Source organism: Centropristis striata, unplaced genomic scaffold (genome assembly GCF_030273125.1).
Source record: "Centropristis striata isolate RG_2023a ecotype Rhode Island unplaced genomic scaffold, C.striata_1.0 Scaffold_26, whole genome shotgun sequence".
NCBI lineage: Eukaryota > Metazoa > Chordata > Actinopteri > Perciformes > Serranidae > Centropristis > Centropristis striata.
Window position 1 is genome coordinate 612,117 of NW_026739042.1, and position 18,479 is coordinate 630,595.

An 18,479-nucleotide genomic window follows, 5' to 3' on the forward strand; every position below is an offset into this window, starting at 1 on the left:
ATAAACTTTATTCAATAATATAATGTAAAATAAGGTTTCTGTAAATGGTACATGTAAATATAAAAAATAAAGATTAATTCAGTTCATGCATGAAATGTAAAAAAATGTTGTTAAAAGGTAAATACAAAGGTATAAATACAATGTAACAATACAATGTAAAATAATATGTCTATAAAAGGTAAATCTTAAAATCTAAATCTAAAAATAAATTCAATTCATGAATAAAATATAATAAAAGGAAGTGCAATACAAACCTTGACCAGCAGGGGCAAATTCACTCTGCAATGTCTCTGTGCAGCAATGATGTAGAAAATGATGTCCACTCAAGGTCTTCCTGTGGAATAATGCAGGTGCAATGCAGAATTTGTCCAGCAGAGGGCAGAACTCACCTTAGAAAAATCCCTATTTAACGCATTACAATCTCTAAACTCAATAAAAGAAATAATTAAATAGAAATCAAATATAAAATCAAATACATTATCAAATATGGTGAATAATTATAAATATAATTAATAAAAACAAAAATAATATAAAATAAATAGAATATAATTAATTATTAAATGATGGTAAATAAATCTAGTACAACAAAATAACCCAATTGGCTTGAGACACACACCAAGGTTTGATCAACCTTGGCTGGGCCTCTCCTCAGGTGAGGGTGTCTAGTGATAAATGGCCGAAACACCCTGTGATCCTGGGGTCCACTACTGAGGATGTGTCTTACAATCTGGACTTAGTCCACATAGAAGCTTTATTGAAAAACAGATGAGAGCTCATCCCAATACAGGAATAATACTGTAAGAAACAAAACAGAATAAACGTCCACATGTGACTTCATACAAAAAAATATTCCACATCCTAATACAACAGAAATGTGATGTACAAACCAGATTATACCTCCACCAAGTCAAAAAGACAGAAAAGATAACAAAAGAAGAAAAATACTCAAAACAGAATACACGTCCACATGTGACCTCATAGAAAAAAAGATTCCACTGAAATGTGATGAACAAACCAGACTATACCTCCACCAAGTCAAAAAGACAGAAAAGAAGAAACATCAAGACCAACCTTTTCCAAAAAAGCCTCAGCAAGTAGAATGATAAATGGACAAAAATAGACTAATTCTAATTCCAGTTTAAAGGGGGTAGTAGGCAATTAGAGCTGCGGACGACGTGGGACGGCCAGTCCACTTTAACTGCCCAGTCGTCGGACGATGCAGGGGGAGTCATCGAGATAACTTCAAATACCTAACCCTAGCCCTAACCCTCGAGGGACGCATTCATCCCTATAACCTAACCCGAACCCAAACCCTAAAATAGAGCAAAATTGTTCACAAACTTCTTGTTATAAACATTACAGTGCTTTGGACAACAACGTGACATGAGAAGTAGAAACAGATTACATTCTGCTTTCTTCTTTACATTTCATCCTCTGGAAGCTCTTTTTCACATTTTTTCAACTCACATGATAGTTTGTGACTTTCCCTCTCTGTGTGAGTAATAATGTTTGTCAGCTCCAACAGAAGCTGAAGGACCAGGGGCATTAATTTGCATTGTATCGAAATCCGTGTCAGTATCACGGAAATTTGAGTGATTCCGTGGCTATTCCACGGATTTTGAGTTAAGATAATCCGAGGCTATTTCACAGATTCCTGAGAGACCAGGTTGGGTGGATAGTAAGAGCACAAATTGAGATTATGTTTTGGTGTTAAAACTACTAGTAGTATTGACAAGGGGGAATGCTTTAGTTTAATTTTATATTTACATTTTTTTTAAATGATTGAGTTATCATTAACTATTAATTCATTATACGTTGGGTATTTGTTTTGTTATATTTCTTAAAACTGTAATGGTAGAAATATTGATAGTAAATTAATTTCAACAGGAGGGCCTGAAACTACTGACAGCCCACAGAAGCAGGCGAGACACTACAAGGTTCTGCAGGAGCTATAAATCCAGGCCCAGACCCAACAAGAAGGATGCTGCCCAGCTCTTGGACCTTGAATACCGAGCAAGACGGGCTTACATTGATGTTATGAAAGAGCAGGACAGACCTACCAGAGTCAAAGTTCTTCAAGCACATCCCTGCTTCAGAGGAGTGGATCGTGTAATTAAATCAAATCAATTTAAGTTTATGTTTGATAAGATCGTAGTAGTAAGACATTAGTTTACACATTGATATTTTATTTTTCAAAGATATTCTTCTACCTGTTGTTCTGTGGCAGATAATGGATGAACTGCAGAGGATCCTCAATCAAGGTAACTCTCACTTCATACCTGAGCTGAAGAACCGCTGGGGGACCTTTTGTGAGAGGGCCCAGTTTTATGGAGTTTTCAAAAAAGTCATGAGACCGCCGTTGTCAAATAAAGGTGATTACAGACCTGACTGCTGACCATGTTTGTGTAATGTTTTTTGTCTTATTTTTTAAATAACTGACTGCAGTAAATAAAATCATACTGCTTTGTTGTTCACAGTAAAGCAAACCATCGCCATGATCAAGGCTTTGCCGGACATGTTTCCATCACCTGTTGCTCCACCCAAGAAGTTAGCACATGCAAGTGAGAGGATGCTTCACATCCTTGAGGTAAGATATTCATGCATCTATGACGGTATACAGTTTTTTCTGTGTTCCACGACTTGATCATAGTCCTTCAATAGTGAATTGTTTTGTGATTGTTTTTCTTATTGTGTGTCAGTCTGCAGAAGACCCCAACTCCTTCCTCCCAGCAGGACCACTCCTCAGCCCTGTCATCATTGTGTGCTAGACCAACTGCATCCTGGCCATTGGCACCAAGCCTGTGCTCATCTTTCCAAAAGAGGACATCGCTGACAGCGTAATGGACATAAGGGCATGCTACTACACTTTTCACCTCACCTGGCTGAAATGCATAGCCACACTCCTGTCTGTCCTGCAGACAGAGGTACTGATGGACACCATACACCAAAGAGATATGACGTCCATCACTGAGTAGTGCATGAATATTAAAGTTGATGCCCGGTTCCATTATTGTTTGCCTTGGGTGATACAGTTTGTTGAGGTCTCACAAGAATATGGCACTGTATCAGATGTTTACATATTATGTATATTATTATACAGTTTACCTTTCAGTTTAGGCTCCTCCCACACTCACACCACCTCATATCATGCTACACACACACATACATACTCTGCTGTGCACTAATGTTGCCTGTTCTCACCTGTCCAGCTGATATGTAGCTGCATGCACACTACTTTGTGTGTGTGTGTATTCAAATATGTATCTGTGTGAGTATGACTGTATTACAAGTCTCACTTTCACCTTTTAACCCTGAAGGATGTTTTGTTGTGCTCATGTGCATGTTAAATATAATAAAGAAGCATTTCATGGAAGTCTGCTTCATTTCCTGTTCTAGTACTGTCAGGATCACTGATTATTGCCTTATTTCAAGAATTTTAAGAAAAATGTTCTGTATACAAAAAATATTTGTAGCTATATCAAGAAAAGTTCACTAGTTTTTAGTGTGACTTTGCTGGTTTCAAGAAATATAATGCCTATGCATATCATTATGTCAAGATGATGGCTCCAGCATTTACTTAATTCAAGAATATTTTTCAACATATTAAGAAAGTAGGTCACGTGTATTTCATTAGAATCAAGAAAAATTCACTTGTTATTAGTCAAAATACACTAATTCTAAGGTATTTGTGGTTAATTAAGATAAGATATTTTTACTTGTTTTGAAAAGTCTTGACAAGACAAATTTTCTTGTTCCATTGGCAGATAATTTTGTTTTGTTTTTAAGCAAAATACACCTATTTTTTGTCCTTTTTTCCCTTGTTTTTGAGAGGTGGCTTTTTGCAGTGAATGATGGCAGCGTAGAAGTGCACCATCATCCTCTTTGGCAGGTTGAATTTCATCAACTGCTGCAGGAAGAACATCCTCTGTTGTGTTTCTTTGTTCTGGCTGATGATGGAGCCCAGGAAGCAGAATGACTCCACAGTGGTGACTGGGGAGTCCCACAGGGTAATGGGGGCAGGTGAGGCTGGGCTCTTCCTCAACTCCACCATCATCTCCACTGTCTTTAGAGCACGGAGCTCCAAGTGGTTCTCACTGCACCAGGTCACCAGATGGTGGATCTCCACCTGTAGGCCCACTCATCCCCACCACAGATGAGGTTGATGGTTTGGTAAAAGGAATATGTGGATATTGTAAGTTGTAGTTAAGATAAGATAAGATAAGATAAAACTTTATTTATCCCTTGGGATTGCTCCCTCAGGGAAATTGAGTTTCCAGCAGCAGAGTTAAAAAGCACACATAAGAGAAAGAGAAAAAGAAAAAAAGAACAATTTATATACACTAAATAAATAAATATGATATTGTTATTGTTATTGTTATTGTTACTGTTACTGCTCCTTCCTGTCCTCAGTCCTCTATCTTCCTGTTACTCCTCCTCCCCCAGCTTGAGGAGTTGTAAAGTCTGATGGCCTGGGGGACAAAGGAGTTTTTTAGTCTATTGGTCCTGCATTTAGGAAGGAGCAGTCTTTGACTGAACAGGCTCCTCTGGTTGCTGATGACGGTGTGCAGAGGGTGGCTGGCATCATCTATAATGCCCAGCAGTTTGTCCAAAGTTCTCTTCTCTGCCACCGTCACCAGAGAGTCCAGTAAAATGGTCCAGTAGTTTAGTTCTTCTATGGTAAGTATGGAGGTCCCTACGCAGCTCCAGCGGGTCCGGGGGACCGGGCGTCGGAATAAACGTAAGACCCTTTTCGAGGAGCTCCCCCTGTTCCTTTGTCAGTTTAAAATTTGAACATAAAACCATTACGTTTGTTGTATGGGGGGTAGGCTGTGGTCCCTTTTCCCCCATTACAAGTTTAATTGATCAGTCCAGGTGGTTAAAATTGCTTTTGCTGTTGTTTCTGTCCAGTGGATATTGTCATTACCTACTTTAAAATAGAGGGGATTTAGTTCATTTAAAAAGTTGTATTTGTTGCTTATGGTTTTATTTAATTCCTGTATGAGTATTTTTTGGTTGTTGGGGAGTCTGTCTGAGTAGTTTATTAACGGGAGGTAGATGGTGGCATTTGGAAAAAATGTTTTTGCTTCTTTTACTAATATTTGTAATTGTTTATTGCTTGTTGTTATCTTGAGTTGTTTTAGGCAGTTGTTTAGACCCCCTGAGAGAATTACTTGTTTTACACCTTTTGTTGGTTCAATTTTTTAAATTATTTCTGTCAGGTGATATAGTTGCGCCCCTGGGAAGCTGTCCACCTGAACATTTTCATCCTCAAACGGTGGAATCCTGGACAGATTTGAGTCTCCTATGATTATTATGGGTTTTTCTATTTTGATTTTCCAGTTTCTAACTTTTCGGTCTGTATTGATATGTCGTTTCGGTTCCCTGCGAGGAGATCCACCACATAGTGTAGCCGGAGCTGGGGAGGCAGAATAAGAGGACTCAGAATGGGTATTTTTCGTGTCATTATGCACCAGGTCACCAGATGGTGGATCTCCACCTGTAGGCCCACTCATCCCCACCACAGATGAGTCCAATGAGGGTGGTGTCGTCCACCAACAAGGAGCTTGATGGACTGGTGAGTGGAGGTGCAGCTGTTGGTGTAGAGGGAGAAGAGCAGAGGAGAAAGAAGGCAGCCTTGAGGGGATCCAGTGCTGATGGTCCAGGAATCACAGACAAGTTTCCCGAGCCTCACATACCTCCTGTCAGACAGGAAGTCTGGGATCCACCTGCAGGTGTGTGTGTGTGTGTGTGTGTGTGTGTGAGCTGAGGTGCTGGAGCTGGTGGAGGGTGTTGTGGGGGAAGGTGTCAGGTCTGTCCCATGTTTCAGAGTGCTGGGTTTATCTTCTCAGCCTTCCTAAACGTCTCCTTTGACTCTTTACAGCTGTTCCTGTCTCCACTCCTGAATGCTTCCTCCTGTTCCAACTGTAACTGTGTGAGTGTGGCTGTGATCCAGGGTTTGGGATGTTTTCAGCTCTACCAACAGTCTGGATGAGGTCACATCAGACATCCAGCAGGGAGAGTTATAACGTCCCAGTCAGTCCAGTCCCAACATGCCTGAAGACCCTCCACAGCCTCGTGCTCCACTCCTCTGATGTCCTCACAACAGGCTGACAGAGCTTTATTCTGCCTGTATGCAGGAATCAGGTGGACCATGTGGTGGTCAGAGTGTCCCGAGTGGGAACGGCATGATGGGCACCGTGACTGTAGTGTTACAGGGATCCAGAATATCCCCCTCTCTGGTTTGGACATGTATAAGCTGCTTGTATTTGGGTATTTCTTGGTGGAGGTTTCCTTTGTTAAAGTCACCGAGGACAACCATTAAGGAGTCTGGGTGTTTCCGCTCCACACAGTTTCTGGTGGGCGAGCACGTTGGCCTGTGGTGGGATGTAAAACACCGACCAGAATGAATGAAGCAAACTCACGGGGAGGAGAAGGGTTTACACTTCATGAAAATAATTTCAGAACAGGAGAAAAGTGCTGCTGGATCACAATATCACAATATTTTACAATAAGACGATTAATTTAATGATGACTGGGTCAGAAGTATCTCAATGGGACTTTCCTGGCTAATAAAAGGATAAATTAATAAAAAATCTAATTTCTTTTGGTTGTTAAAATGATTATTAGTGGAATCAAACACAACCTGTGTTTCAAGATGTAAACTGAATGTTGAATGTCGTCCTCACTTCACCTCTCTGACTCACTTCAGTCCACAAAAAGTTTGTCTGTGTACAGAAACTTCACCTGGACGCTGTTATCATTATGTCACATTTGCATTGAGTTTGGTTTGGAAATACACCGAATAACATGTAGCAGTACAGGTGTGTGTGTGTGTGTGTGTGTGTGTGTGTGTGCATGTGTGTGTTGTGTGCGTGTGTGTGTGTGTGTGTGTCTCTGTCTGTCTGTGTCTGAGCAGAAACAGAATCAAAATGTGTGAATATAAATGACAGTAACAAGTAGCAGTGTGAGGTAAAAATGAAAAGCAGACAGATCCAGATGATATCAGAAAGCTGTGGTGAGTAGAGCAATGATTGGTGCTGACTACGGTGTGGTGAGTAGAGCAATGATCGGTGCTGACTACGGTGTGGTGAGTAGAGCAATGATTGGTGCTGACTACGGTGTGGTGGTGATGTGAAGAGAAGCTTCAACAGGATCAGGTGCAGCAGCTGTTGTAGAGTCTGACAGAGCTGTGAAAGCTCTCCTTCTTCCACCGGGGCTGTAACAGTGTGCTGCTGAAGGAGCTCCTCAGGGAGCCCACAGTGTCATGTAGGCTGAGAGGTGGTGTCCATGATGGATGTCAGCTCCACTAACATCCTCCTCTCAGCCACCTCCTCTATGGAGTCCAGGGGACAGTCCAGGACAGAGCTGGCTCTCCTCATCACTTTATCTGGTCTCTTTCTGTCCCTACTGCCCCCTCTCCAGCAGACCACAGCACAGAGGACGGCTGAAGCCACCACACAGTCCTCAAAGTCCTGAGGAGGTCCCTGCACACTCTGAAGGACTTCAGTCTCCTCAGCAGGTGGAGGAGACTCTGGCCCTCCTGTAGAGAGTCCACTCCACTTTATAGTTGAGGTGAACACCAGGAATGTGTGGTTCTCCACCAGCTCCATGTCTGGTCCCTGGATGTTTTCCTCCTCAACTTACTGATCATCTCCTTTGTCAGCTGGTGTTTAGCTGAAGCTGCTTGAGCTCAAACCAGCTGACAAAGTCCTGATGACGTCCTGTATTACACTTCATGTGTGTGTCCATCTGTGTTTGTTGTATTTCTGTCTGTGTGTGTGTGTGTGTGTGTGTGTGTGTGTGTCTGTGTGTGTGTGTGTGTGTGTCCGTCTGTGTTTGTTGTATTTCTGTGTGTGTGTGTGTGTGTGTGTGTGTGTGTGTCTGTGTGTGTGTGTGTGTGTGTCCGTCTGTGTTTGTTGTATTTCTGTGTGTGTGTGTGTGTGTGTGTGTGTGTCTGTGTGTGTGTGTGTGTGTGTCCGTCTGTGTTTGTTGTATTTCTGTCTGTGTGTGTGTGTGTGTGTGTGTGTGTGTGTGTGTCTGTGTGTGTGTGTGTGTGTGTCCGTCTGTGTTTGTTGTATTTCTGTGTGTGTGTGTGTGTGTGTGTGTGTGTGTGTGTATCTGTGTGTGTGTCCGTCTGTGTTTGTTGTATTTCTGTGTGTGTGTGTGTGTGTGAGTGTGTCCGTCTGTGTTTATTTCTGTGTGTGTGTGTGTGTTGAGTGTGTCCGTCTGTGTTTGTTGTATTTCTGTGTGTGTGTGTGTGTGTGTGTGTGTCCGTCTGCGTTTGTTGTATTTCTGTGTGTGTGTGTGTGTGTGTGTGTGTGTGTGTGTGTGTGTATCTGTGTGTGTGTCCGTCTGTGTTTGTTGTATTTCTGTGTGTGTGTGTGTGTGTGTGTGAGTGTGTCCGTCTGTGTTTGTTGTATTTCTGTGTGTGTGTGTGTGTGTGTGTGTGTGAAACACACACTCACACACGCTCTTAAAGCGTGGTGGTGGGCCCAAGCTTGGTTTGGGGCCTAGCCGGCCTTCCCTTAGAGCTGGAGAGAGAGGGAGATGGTCTGGTCTACCTCCTGGGAGATCAGACCAGGACAGCAGACAGGCTGACCCTCTGAGGGGTCGAGGAGAAGAGAGAGAAGAACTGGCTGCAGGAGACTTTTGTCTCTACCTGGGAGTTGTATTTCCTGTTAGAATTAGCCAATGAGACGCTTTTAGGTATGCAGAAACCTGTAGGGGTGGGGGTCGTCTGTCTTCGTTTGGAAGGGGACAAAGAAAGACCTCCATTTTGAAGCATGGAATGAAGAAGTTGCTCCCACAATTCATAATGCATTCAGTCCATAAATCCAAATGAAACTTGTGGAATAGCTGTGACCCCTCCAATAGTATCATAACATTACTAGTGTTAATTGTTATAAATCTCTGAAGAATCTCATCATAGTGTACACACACCGACAGTAGCCCCCGTGGCCCTTTCAGAATTTCCCCAAAGGAAATTTTCTAGTTATTGCTGTTGTTGATAATAGTTAACTTGCCTGCATTAATAATGCTTTAATATAATCCATAGCATTAATGCATAAAATAAGTTTAATCTTGTGTGCAATATTGCTCTGTTATGGCCAGTACTTTTCTACTTCTCCTTTCTAACAGTTGTATGATTGACTATGTGCACTGAAGAGCAAAACAAGTCACGTATCTTTTGTGTAAGTTACAGAAACAGCAGACCACAAGATGGAAAGGAAGTGGGTAACATCTAGAATAGTTATCAGTGTGAAAACACAATAACTGCCTGCATTGTGTGTGTGAGAAAGAGGAGGTGTTCACGTGTTGAGTGCATGAGAGCTGCAAGCAAGATGTGTGGCTGTGTTCCTAAAGGTGAAGAGGCCAGAGGATACTGAGAAGGACCAATGAAGAGAAGACAACACCTTAAGCTGCACAACAAGAGATTGAGGCGAGCACTCCACACACTGAGCAGTAACAGCTAGCAGCTATTAAGGTTTACACCGCTGACGAAGAAAATCTGTATATTGATTTTAATAGTGCAGTTAGAAGCGAGAGGCCTCAGTACAAGACCTCGTTCGGGTTTCATGCACTTCACTTTTACCTGACCAGCACCATTCAAGCTCTGCCTCACAAGTGTCTCACTGTCTACCGGAGAACCAACGTCTACTTTCACCAAAATGTTGTCAACAAAGAGATTCACTTCGGATCTTTCACTTCAACCTCACTATATACCAGCCTCACAGGATTTGGAGACAAGTCATGTTTTGAGATCGTCACGTGCATGGGAGCAGACATCTCCAAATATTCTACATATTCGTTTGAAAGAGAAGTGCTGATTCCTCCTTACGAGGTCTTTAAAGTCGTCGGGATAAAGAAGAGACCTCAGCAGCCGGATCTTAAATGTGAGGTCGTCTACACACTGAAGAGTACAGAGAAGTCTGTTTCCAATCTGAATTTTTTTAAATAAGCACTCTCACGTTTTACATACAGTTAACATGCAAGAAAACATTTAGGATGCATCATTTTAAGTTCAGCAAATTATCTTTAATCAATATTTTTGTGAAAATGGATTTGTTGATAATTCAGCAATGTCAAATTGAATTTAAAGGTTCTCGATAGAAAATGCAAAAAAATTTGAGATAATAAATAAACACCCTTGTCTTTCTCAAGTTGTTTTTGCCAGCTGCGCCTGTGTATGCATGGTCTTAAACTTAGCAACACAACGTTGTCGCCAGTGAATTTTTGAGTGTCCTTGGTGAACTTTTTGACGGCCAAAAGAAGTCGATTTTTTTTTTATAGCTGTTGGGACAAATATCTTAACTTAACTTTGTTTCTACACACCCCATGGTATGTTGAGGTGTGATTCAACGCTGCTTGAAGCTTTCATTTTCACATGAAACTGCTCACCACAAGTTTCCAGAGAAGGCAGACATCTCTACTCATCTCACACAAATATAATCCAGACTGATAAACAGCACCACAGGTAAGAGGAAAAATATGTATTTTTAATTTGTGGGTTTTAATTTCAGGTCTTATGTTTATTTGTGGCCATTTTCATTGTTTTTGCATTCATTTTGTGTGTATTTTTACTCATTTTGACCCCTTTCTCTTTGATAACTCTTGTGAGTCTGTTTGTGTCTCTCTGCAGCTGTTCTGCTCCTCTTTTTAGTTGTTTTGTGTCTCTCTGAAGACTTATGTTTTTTTGTGGTCATTTTGTGTCTCCCTATGCTTACAGTTTGGGCCCCTGTGTTGGTGCATTCAGTAATATTCCGTCTATAGATCCAGTTACAGCTTTTCTGGACACAGAAGAGACTTTTTGGCTCTCCTCCCTCACTGGTGTGTTTTGCAGTATATGGTCACGTTTATCTGCTCAAACAGCCTCCTTAATATCATGGCACTAAAGAGCTGTCTTATTGAACCACCCACTTTTTCACTTCCTTAATTTCTGCCTATATAAGTTCACTGTAACCAGTTCATGTTATCCTTCTGTTCGACTCCACAGGTTTTCAGAGTATTTGATCTAACAGCTGTGTCTCCAGGGTTCTTGGTGGAAGATGATGAAGCTGGTGGTTTGGGCAGCAGTGCTGCTCACTCATGGAGTCTCTGCAGGAAAAGAAAAGGTAGAGTTTATACTGGATGGTTTGCTTCATTGTTACTGCTCTGCACTGATATCTGTAAGTAAGATAACCGTAAACCAAGGTAATGTGTTCTTAAATTGTCTGTTTTTTCTTTGAAGGACCCTGCTGGACTTGGAGCTGGAGCTGGAGCTCTGATTGGAGCTGTGGTTGGAGCTGTGGTTGGAGCTGTGGTTGGAGCTGTGGTCGGAGCTGGGGTTGGAGCTGGGATTGGATTTGAGGTTGGAGCAAAAAGTCCCCTTCCTCTGGACATGGCTCCAAACTCTGTACGAAGGCTGCAAAGAAAAAATGTCCCAGGAAGCACCAACATACCTGCAGAAAGAGAAGAACAAAAAAAGCAAATTCAAGGAGGCGTGGGATAAAATGATAGCTGCAAGCTGCTCTTTGCTCAGTTCTGGTGTACTTTCAGCCATTAAGGTTTACACTGCTAACGAAAATGGTCTGTATCGTGATTTAAATACTGCCGTTCGAAGCCAGGGCCCTCAGTACAAGACCTCGTTCGGGTTTCACGCATTTCACTTTTACCTGACCAGCGCCATTCAAGCTCTGTCTCACAAGTGTCTCACTGTCTACCGGAGAACCGGTAGCTACCATGTGCAAAATGTTGTCAATGAGGAGATTCGCTTCGGATCCTTCACTTCAGCCTCTGAGGATGACTACCCCATCGTTGATTACGGGAGTAAAACATGCTTTGAGATCGTCACCTGCAACGGAGCAGACATCTCTATGTATTCTTTGCATCCTGAAGAAAGAGAAGTGCTGATTCCTCCTTACGAGGTCTTTAAAGTCGTTGAGATAAAGAAGAGCTCTCAGAAGCTAAAGCTTCCATGTGAGTTCATCTACAGAGTGGAGAGCACAAAGAAGCCTGTTTCCAAGCTGAATTGTGCTCTTATTTCAAAATAAAGCACTCTCACGTTTTAGACACAGTTTACATGTAAGACAACATTTAGGATGCATCATTTTAAGTTCAGCAAATTATCTTTAATCAGTATTTATGTGAAAATGTATTCATTGCTGAATAATTCAGCAATGTCAAATTGACACAATTTTAAGGGTTAAATTTAATTCATTTTGCATTGTCATAGTGGATCTGTATTTAAATGTTTAAATGAATATAAACAATTTGTTGAGTTGTATACAATTAAAGTAACACAATATTTTATTGTGAACTATTTAAATTGGAATGTGTCCTACAAAGTTTCTGTATGAAAACAGTTTGAGAGAATAAATAAACACCCTCGTGTTTCTCAAGTTGCATCTTTGTTCAATGTTTTTACACTGACAGTATAAAACTCTTTAAACTGTCTGCATTAAACCCACTGCAACCACCAAGAACACACACACACGTCTCTGAACAGACAAAATAAATTTAGAACTGCAATAATTGTGTTCAAAGCAAGGGGGCAACATTGGAGAATGTTTTGTGACAGGGAGGAGGCTAGAATTTAAGAGGATCATTTTATTTTAAAACAAAGAAGAGTTTGTGTCTCTCAGGTTGTGGGTGGATATAGTGGAATAGGTTGAAACAAAGCACAGATATGAAGTGAGACACTTGTGAGGCAGAGCTTGAATGGCTTGAATTTGTGGTTGTTTTGTGTCACTCTGTGGTTGTTTCAACCGTTTACCTATCCCCTATGAGTCTGTTTGTGTCTTTGCATGTGTTTCGCATCTCTTTGGAGATGTTTTGTGTCTCTTTGTGCTCATTTTGTGTGTCTCTCTAGTTTCTTTGTGTCTATTTGTAAGCGTTTTGTTTATATTTTTAGTTGTATGGTCTTTTTGTGGTTGTTTTGCCTGTTTTACATATCCCCTGCGAGTCTGTTTGTGTCTTTGCAGCTGTTTCGCATTTTGTCTTTGTAGTTGTTTTGTGTCTTTTTTTTTGGTCATTTTGTGTATCTCTTTAGTTTCTTTGTGTCTATTTGCAGTCGTTTTGTTTCACTTTTATGTTGTTTTGAGTCTCTTTGTGGTTGTTTTGTGTCACTTAGTGGTTGTGTCAACCCTTTACATATCCCCTGCAAGTCTGTTTGTGTCTTTGCAACTGTTTTGCATCTTTTTGTAGTAATTGTGTGTGTCTTTCTATGATCTTTTGTTTCTTTGTGATTGTTTGTGTCGTTTTGGGGTTTCTTCGCCCCTTTCCATATCCTCTGTGAGTCTATTTGTGTCTTTGCAGATGTTTTGCGTCTCTTTTTAGTTGTTTTGTGTCTCTTTGTGGTCATTTTGTGTAACTTTGTAGTTTCTGTGTGTCTATTTGGAGTAGTTTTGTTTCACTTTTTTGTTCCTTTGAGTCTTTTTGTGTCTTGTTTTTAGTCTTTTTGTGGTTGTTTTGTGTCACTTTGTGGTTGTTTTGTCCCTTTTCATATGATTGATTGATTGATTTTATTTGACCATTCTTGATATAAAAAATATGAAACAGCAACCTGTGTCATACATAATATAAATAGATAAAAAATAGTCAGGGCAGTCATGACACAATAAAGCCCTAAGGCTTATTTCCATTGTGGTCCCTATAAGGCAGGAGACAGGGGCAAGTAGCAGCATATCATACATAAATCAAACAAGTATCATTCTTACATACATACATGCATCAATCATTCATAAGTCACATAAAAACATAAATTACAGTTTCAAATATACACGACAGATACAGATTGCCAACATTCTAAGATTGGTGTTTAAACCATTTTTTCAACTTTTGTTTAAAACTGCGTATGCTTCTGATTGATTTAAGTAACCAGGTAACCTGTTCCAAAGAATAGTTCCAGCATAAAGAAAGGACTTTTTACCCATGTTTGTCTTAACTCTAGGTGGTACAAAATCTGTTAAGCTTCCCCTAGTGGAATAGCGGTGAACTTCATTTACTCGATGTAAATAATTTTTAAAATAATTGGGTACATCCCCATAAGCACACCTGAGTACCATGCATAACTGCATCTGAGATACACGATCCTCCACCTTCAACCATCCCACCTTGTCAAAGTGGGATGATTCGAGGTGGGTTCTCATGGGGACATCCAAAATAAGTCTGATTAACTTGTTTTGTGAGGTCTGTAGCCTATGCTTCAAATTCATTGTGACATCATTATACCATGAGCCACATGCATAATCAAAATACGGCTGAATCAAGGCTCCTGCCAAAATGACCATTGTTTTTCTATCCAGAAATTTTGAAATTCTGGCCAGAAAACGGACCCTATGGTTTATTTTGGTGATTGCCTTCTATGCCTGACCTATGCCACTTAAGTTGCAGTCTAACACACATCCAAGGTAACTGATTCATTGGCTGTAATTTCAAGATCTCCAACTACGACTTTAAAACTGGAGGCTTTTTTCAATCTAATCTTTGACCCAAAAAGAATGGATTCTGTTTTTCCTACATGGAGTAATAACCTGTTGTCAGTCAACCATCTGCTAACATTTAGAAGTTCTGCGCTAAGTAATTGTTCAATGATGTTTTTATCCTCATGAGAAACTACGAGCTCAGAATCATCTGCATATAAAAAAAGATTAGATGAACAGACTGCCTTTAAATCATTAATATATAAAAGAAAGAGAAGTGGCCCTAAAACACTCCCTTGAGGAACACCACAGTCAATGCCAAGAGGTTGAGACATTGTACCCTCAATGTCCACCACTTGCATTCTATTCCCCAAATAGGAGCCCAACCATTTCACTGCTAATTCACTAAAACCCATAGCTTTCAACTTATACAGTGAAACACAGTGGTCAACTGTGTCAAATGCCTTCTGTAGGTCCAACATCACCATACCACAGAACTTCCCATTATCTACCTCTTTTTTAATAAAATCTGTTAAAAAGACTAAGCATGTATCAGTAGAGCATGAATTCCAGTGTGGTTTCCGGAAATCTCAAAGTATGTTTTGTGATGAAAGGTAATTATCAATTTGTTCAAACATGATTTTTTCAATTATCTTTGACAGACTACTGAGAATGGAGACCGGCCTATAATTGCCCGGGTCCTGTTTACTCCCTTTTTTATATAGAGGGATCACTCTGGCAATCTTGAGATCATTTGGAAACTGCCCTTGTTCTATGGACCTATTTACAATGTGAGTGATGGACGGGGTAATGATCTCAGCAGCATCCCTTAATAATCTGGATGGAATGGCATCTAATCCTGTGGCTTTAGAACCATCAAGCCTTTGGAGCTTCTCCAGAACCAGTGCCTCAGACACTTTTCCGAAAAAAGAAGCTCCTGGGCTGAACCCCTAACTGGGAGTAATAGTCCCGCACATGACCTTCCCCATATTGCCCAGTCTGGCCAGGTAGCTTTCCAACCAACTCTCTGGCAACAGATGAAAAATATTTATTAAAAGCCAGCCGCAACTATCCCCTTATCTGAAGTAATTGTATTGCCAAGATCTAGAGTGATGTTGGAGTTTTTGGTTTTCATCCTTTTACTATAATCAAGCTGCTTGAGGGACTTCCATAGCTTTCTTGAGACATTTCTATATTCTGCTATTTTCTCATTAAACTATGCCTTTTTAGTATTAACCACTAATCTGTTGACTTCATTTCTTGCCTTTTTATACTCAGCCCAACTTTGCTTATCCTTCTGTGCCCTGAATTTATCATATTTCCTATTTCTTGCCCGTATTGTCTCAAGGATTTCATCATTTACCCAAAGTTCTGTCCTCTGTTTTATTCTAATTTCTTTATATGGGGCTATATTATCAACCACTTCTAAAAATATGCGTTTAAATGAGTACCATGCTTCATTCACATCTTTACATTGCAATACATTAGACCAATCCATTTGTTTCAAAATTTCATTGAATGTTTCTTTGTTATACTTTTTCATCGACCGTATTCTAATTGAAGAATGACAATTAAGCACTGCTTTCTTGGACTTTCTAGTACAGAAAACAATAGAATGGTCACTCAAACCATAATTAATAACCCCGCTCTGTGTTATTCTAGACTTATCCGATACTAGGACAAGGTCAATCGTGGTTTGGGTGTTGGAACACACACTTGTAGGTTCATTAATCAGCTGTTTTAAACTAAACGAATGACAGAAATTCATCAATGCTTTATACACGGACACATCGTGTTTCTGAATATCAGTGTTAAAATCTCCCATCATAATAACTTCAGATTTCATCAAGTCCAACCTCTTTGTGCAAAGTTCGTCTAAAAGTTCATAAAACTGGGTTTGATCAGGCGGCCTGTAACAAGCACCGATTAGTGTGGGCTTACTCTTCGGTAGCAAAATATCCAGCCAGACCGCTTCAATCTGATCGCTATACAAGTCCGTTCTGTGATTAAAACCAATGTCCGCTCTCACATAAATGCGCACCCCTCCACCTCTGCGGTTTCGATCTCTCCTAACAATCAAATAGTTCTCTAATTCAATTTCAGCATCCTTAACAGAGTCATATCCCTTTGTGAGTGTGTCTTTGCAGCTGTTTTGCATCTCTCTGTAGTTATTGTGTGAGGTTTTTTGTGCTTTTCTATAATATTTTATTTCTTTTTGGTTGCTTTGCGTCTCTTTTGTTGTTGTTAATGTTTCTTTGTGGTACCTGTTCCCGTTCAGGGCAGAGGAGACTAATCTCTCTGTCTTATGTGAAGAGAAGCGATACATTTACCTTTTAAGGTAATATTCATCCACCAAAACAGCCTTCCTTATTATTATGACACTAATGAGCTGTATCATACACCCATTGGTCAACTTCCCTAATATTTCCTATATAAGTGCACCGTATCCAGACCTCAGTGTCCTGTTGACGGGTCTTCTGCTCGACTCATTGCTGTGTCTCCAGGTGTCTCGGTGGAGGATGACGATGCTGCTGGTTTTGGCCGCGTTGCTTCTCATTAATGGAGTCTCTGCAGGAAATACAGTAGGTTATACACTGAATGCTGTGCACCGACATTTGTCAGTAAGATGAAGATTTGTTCTGATAATGTTTATTTTTTATTTTCAGCACTATGGGGCGAACAGTTACCTGCCTCTGGACATGGCTCCGAACTCCGTTGACGACATGTATTGGCAGTGCAAACCACAAATGTCCTGTGTGGCGGCACAATACCTGCAGAGAGAGAGGAACCAAAACATCAAATTCAGAAGAGTGTGGGACAGGTCGATGGCGCTGTACAACGGGAAATGGAATCATCAAAAGCCAAATTTGGTAAGAGAGCAGGTCGTAGCTATTTATACCTACACCTCTGACGAAGGAAAGCTGTATCGTGATTTCAACAATGCCGTTCGAAGCCAGGGGCTTCAGTACAAGACCTGGTTCGGGTTTCACGCACTTCACTTTTACCTGACCAGCGCCATTCAAGCTCTGTCTCGCAAGTGTGTCCATAGCTACCGGAGAGCCAACCTCTACTTTCGCCAAGATGTTGTCAACAAGAACATCCGATTTGGTACTTTCGCCTCATCCTCGAGGGGTTCATACAGCCAGGCCGGTGTATTCGGAGACAAGTCATGCTTTGAGATTTACACGTGCATGGGAGCAGAGATCTCCATGTATTCCAAATATCAGAACGAAAGAGAAGTGCTGATTCCTCCTTACGAGGTCTTTAGAGTCATCAGGGTAAGGAGGAGATCATATTATCACCCAAATCTTCCGTGCCAGGTCGTCTACACACTGAGGAGCACGAAGAAAGCATTTTCCAGGCTGAATTGTGCTCTTTTAAAAAAATAAGCACTCTCATGTTTTACCTACAGTTAACATGTAAGATAACATGGCTTAAAGTACAGCCAAATTATCTTTAATCAACATTAATGTGACTATGGATTTGTTGACAGTTATATTTGAATAATTCAACTATATCAAATGTGGTTTAAAGGCTCTAGAATAAAAAAATGCATGGAGTTTAACCCTTAAAATTGTCTAATTTTCATAGTGGATCTGTTTTAAATGTTTAAATGAATATGAACAATTTGTTGAGTTGTATACATTACAAGTAATGTAACATTACAAATAAAGTAAATACATTGTTTTATTGTTGTCTGTATTTAAATTGGAATGTGTCCTACAAACTTACTATATGAGAACTGTGTTTGAGAGAATAAATAAACACCCTCATGTTTCTCAAGTTGTGCATCTTTGTTCAATGTTTTTACACTTACAGTATTTTATCATTTTTAACAATCATCTGTCAAAACTAAAAACATTTTCTTCCCCCTTTCTTCCCTTAATGCTGCAACCACCAAAAACACTTCACACGTCCAAGAATAAACTTGTTTTATCTTAGCTCTGGCAACAGTTGATTCTCAAACACTAACAAAAGGAAGAACGACTTAAATAATAATATTTTATCTTCAAAGTTTAAAGGATTTGTAGCAAAAATTAATCAGAAATTCACTTCAGCACACTTTATTTTTTTCCATAT

The 18,479-nt window shown here is 40.3% G+C and overlaps 1 protein-coding gene and 1 pseudogene across 1 annotated transcript; both read left to right on the forward strand.

Annotated features, from left to right (window-relative positions):
• Positions 1-9,389: 9,389 nt before the first annotated feature.
• On the forward strand, positions 9,390-12,530 carry LOC131967758 (ecto-ADP-ribosyltransferase 5-like; annotated as a pseudogene).
• Positions 12,531-16,878: 4,348 nt separating this feature from the next.
• On the forward strand, positions 16,879-18,090 carry LOC131967771 (ecto-ADP-ribosyltransferase 5-like). Its single transcript, XM_059328715.1, has 2 exons — positions 16,879-16,981; positions 17,066-18,090. Exons 1-2 carry the CDS (start codon positions 16,919-16,921, stop codon positions 17,786-17,788), a joined length of 786 nt encoding a protein of 261 aa, XP_059184698.1. The 5' UTR covers positions 16,879-16,918; the 3' UTR covers positions 17,789-18,090.
• The last annotated feature ends 389 nt before the right edge of the window (positions 18,091-18,479 follow it).

What these genes read in the sequence shown, in the direction of transcription:
- LOC131967771 (XM_059328715.1), top strand. Translation starts at nt 16,919, where the DNA reads ATGACGATGCTGCTGGTTTTGGCCGCGTTGCTTCTCATTAATGGAGTC. An exon ending in GAGTCTCTGCAGGAAATACA is followed by an intron (nt 16,982 to 17,065) that starts GTAGGTTATACA and finishes TTTTATTTTCAG; the next exon opens with CACTATGGGGCGAACAGTTA.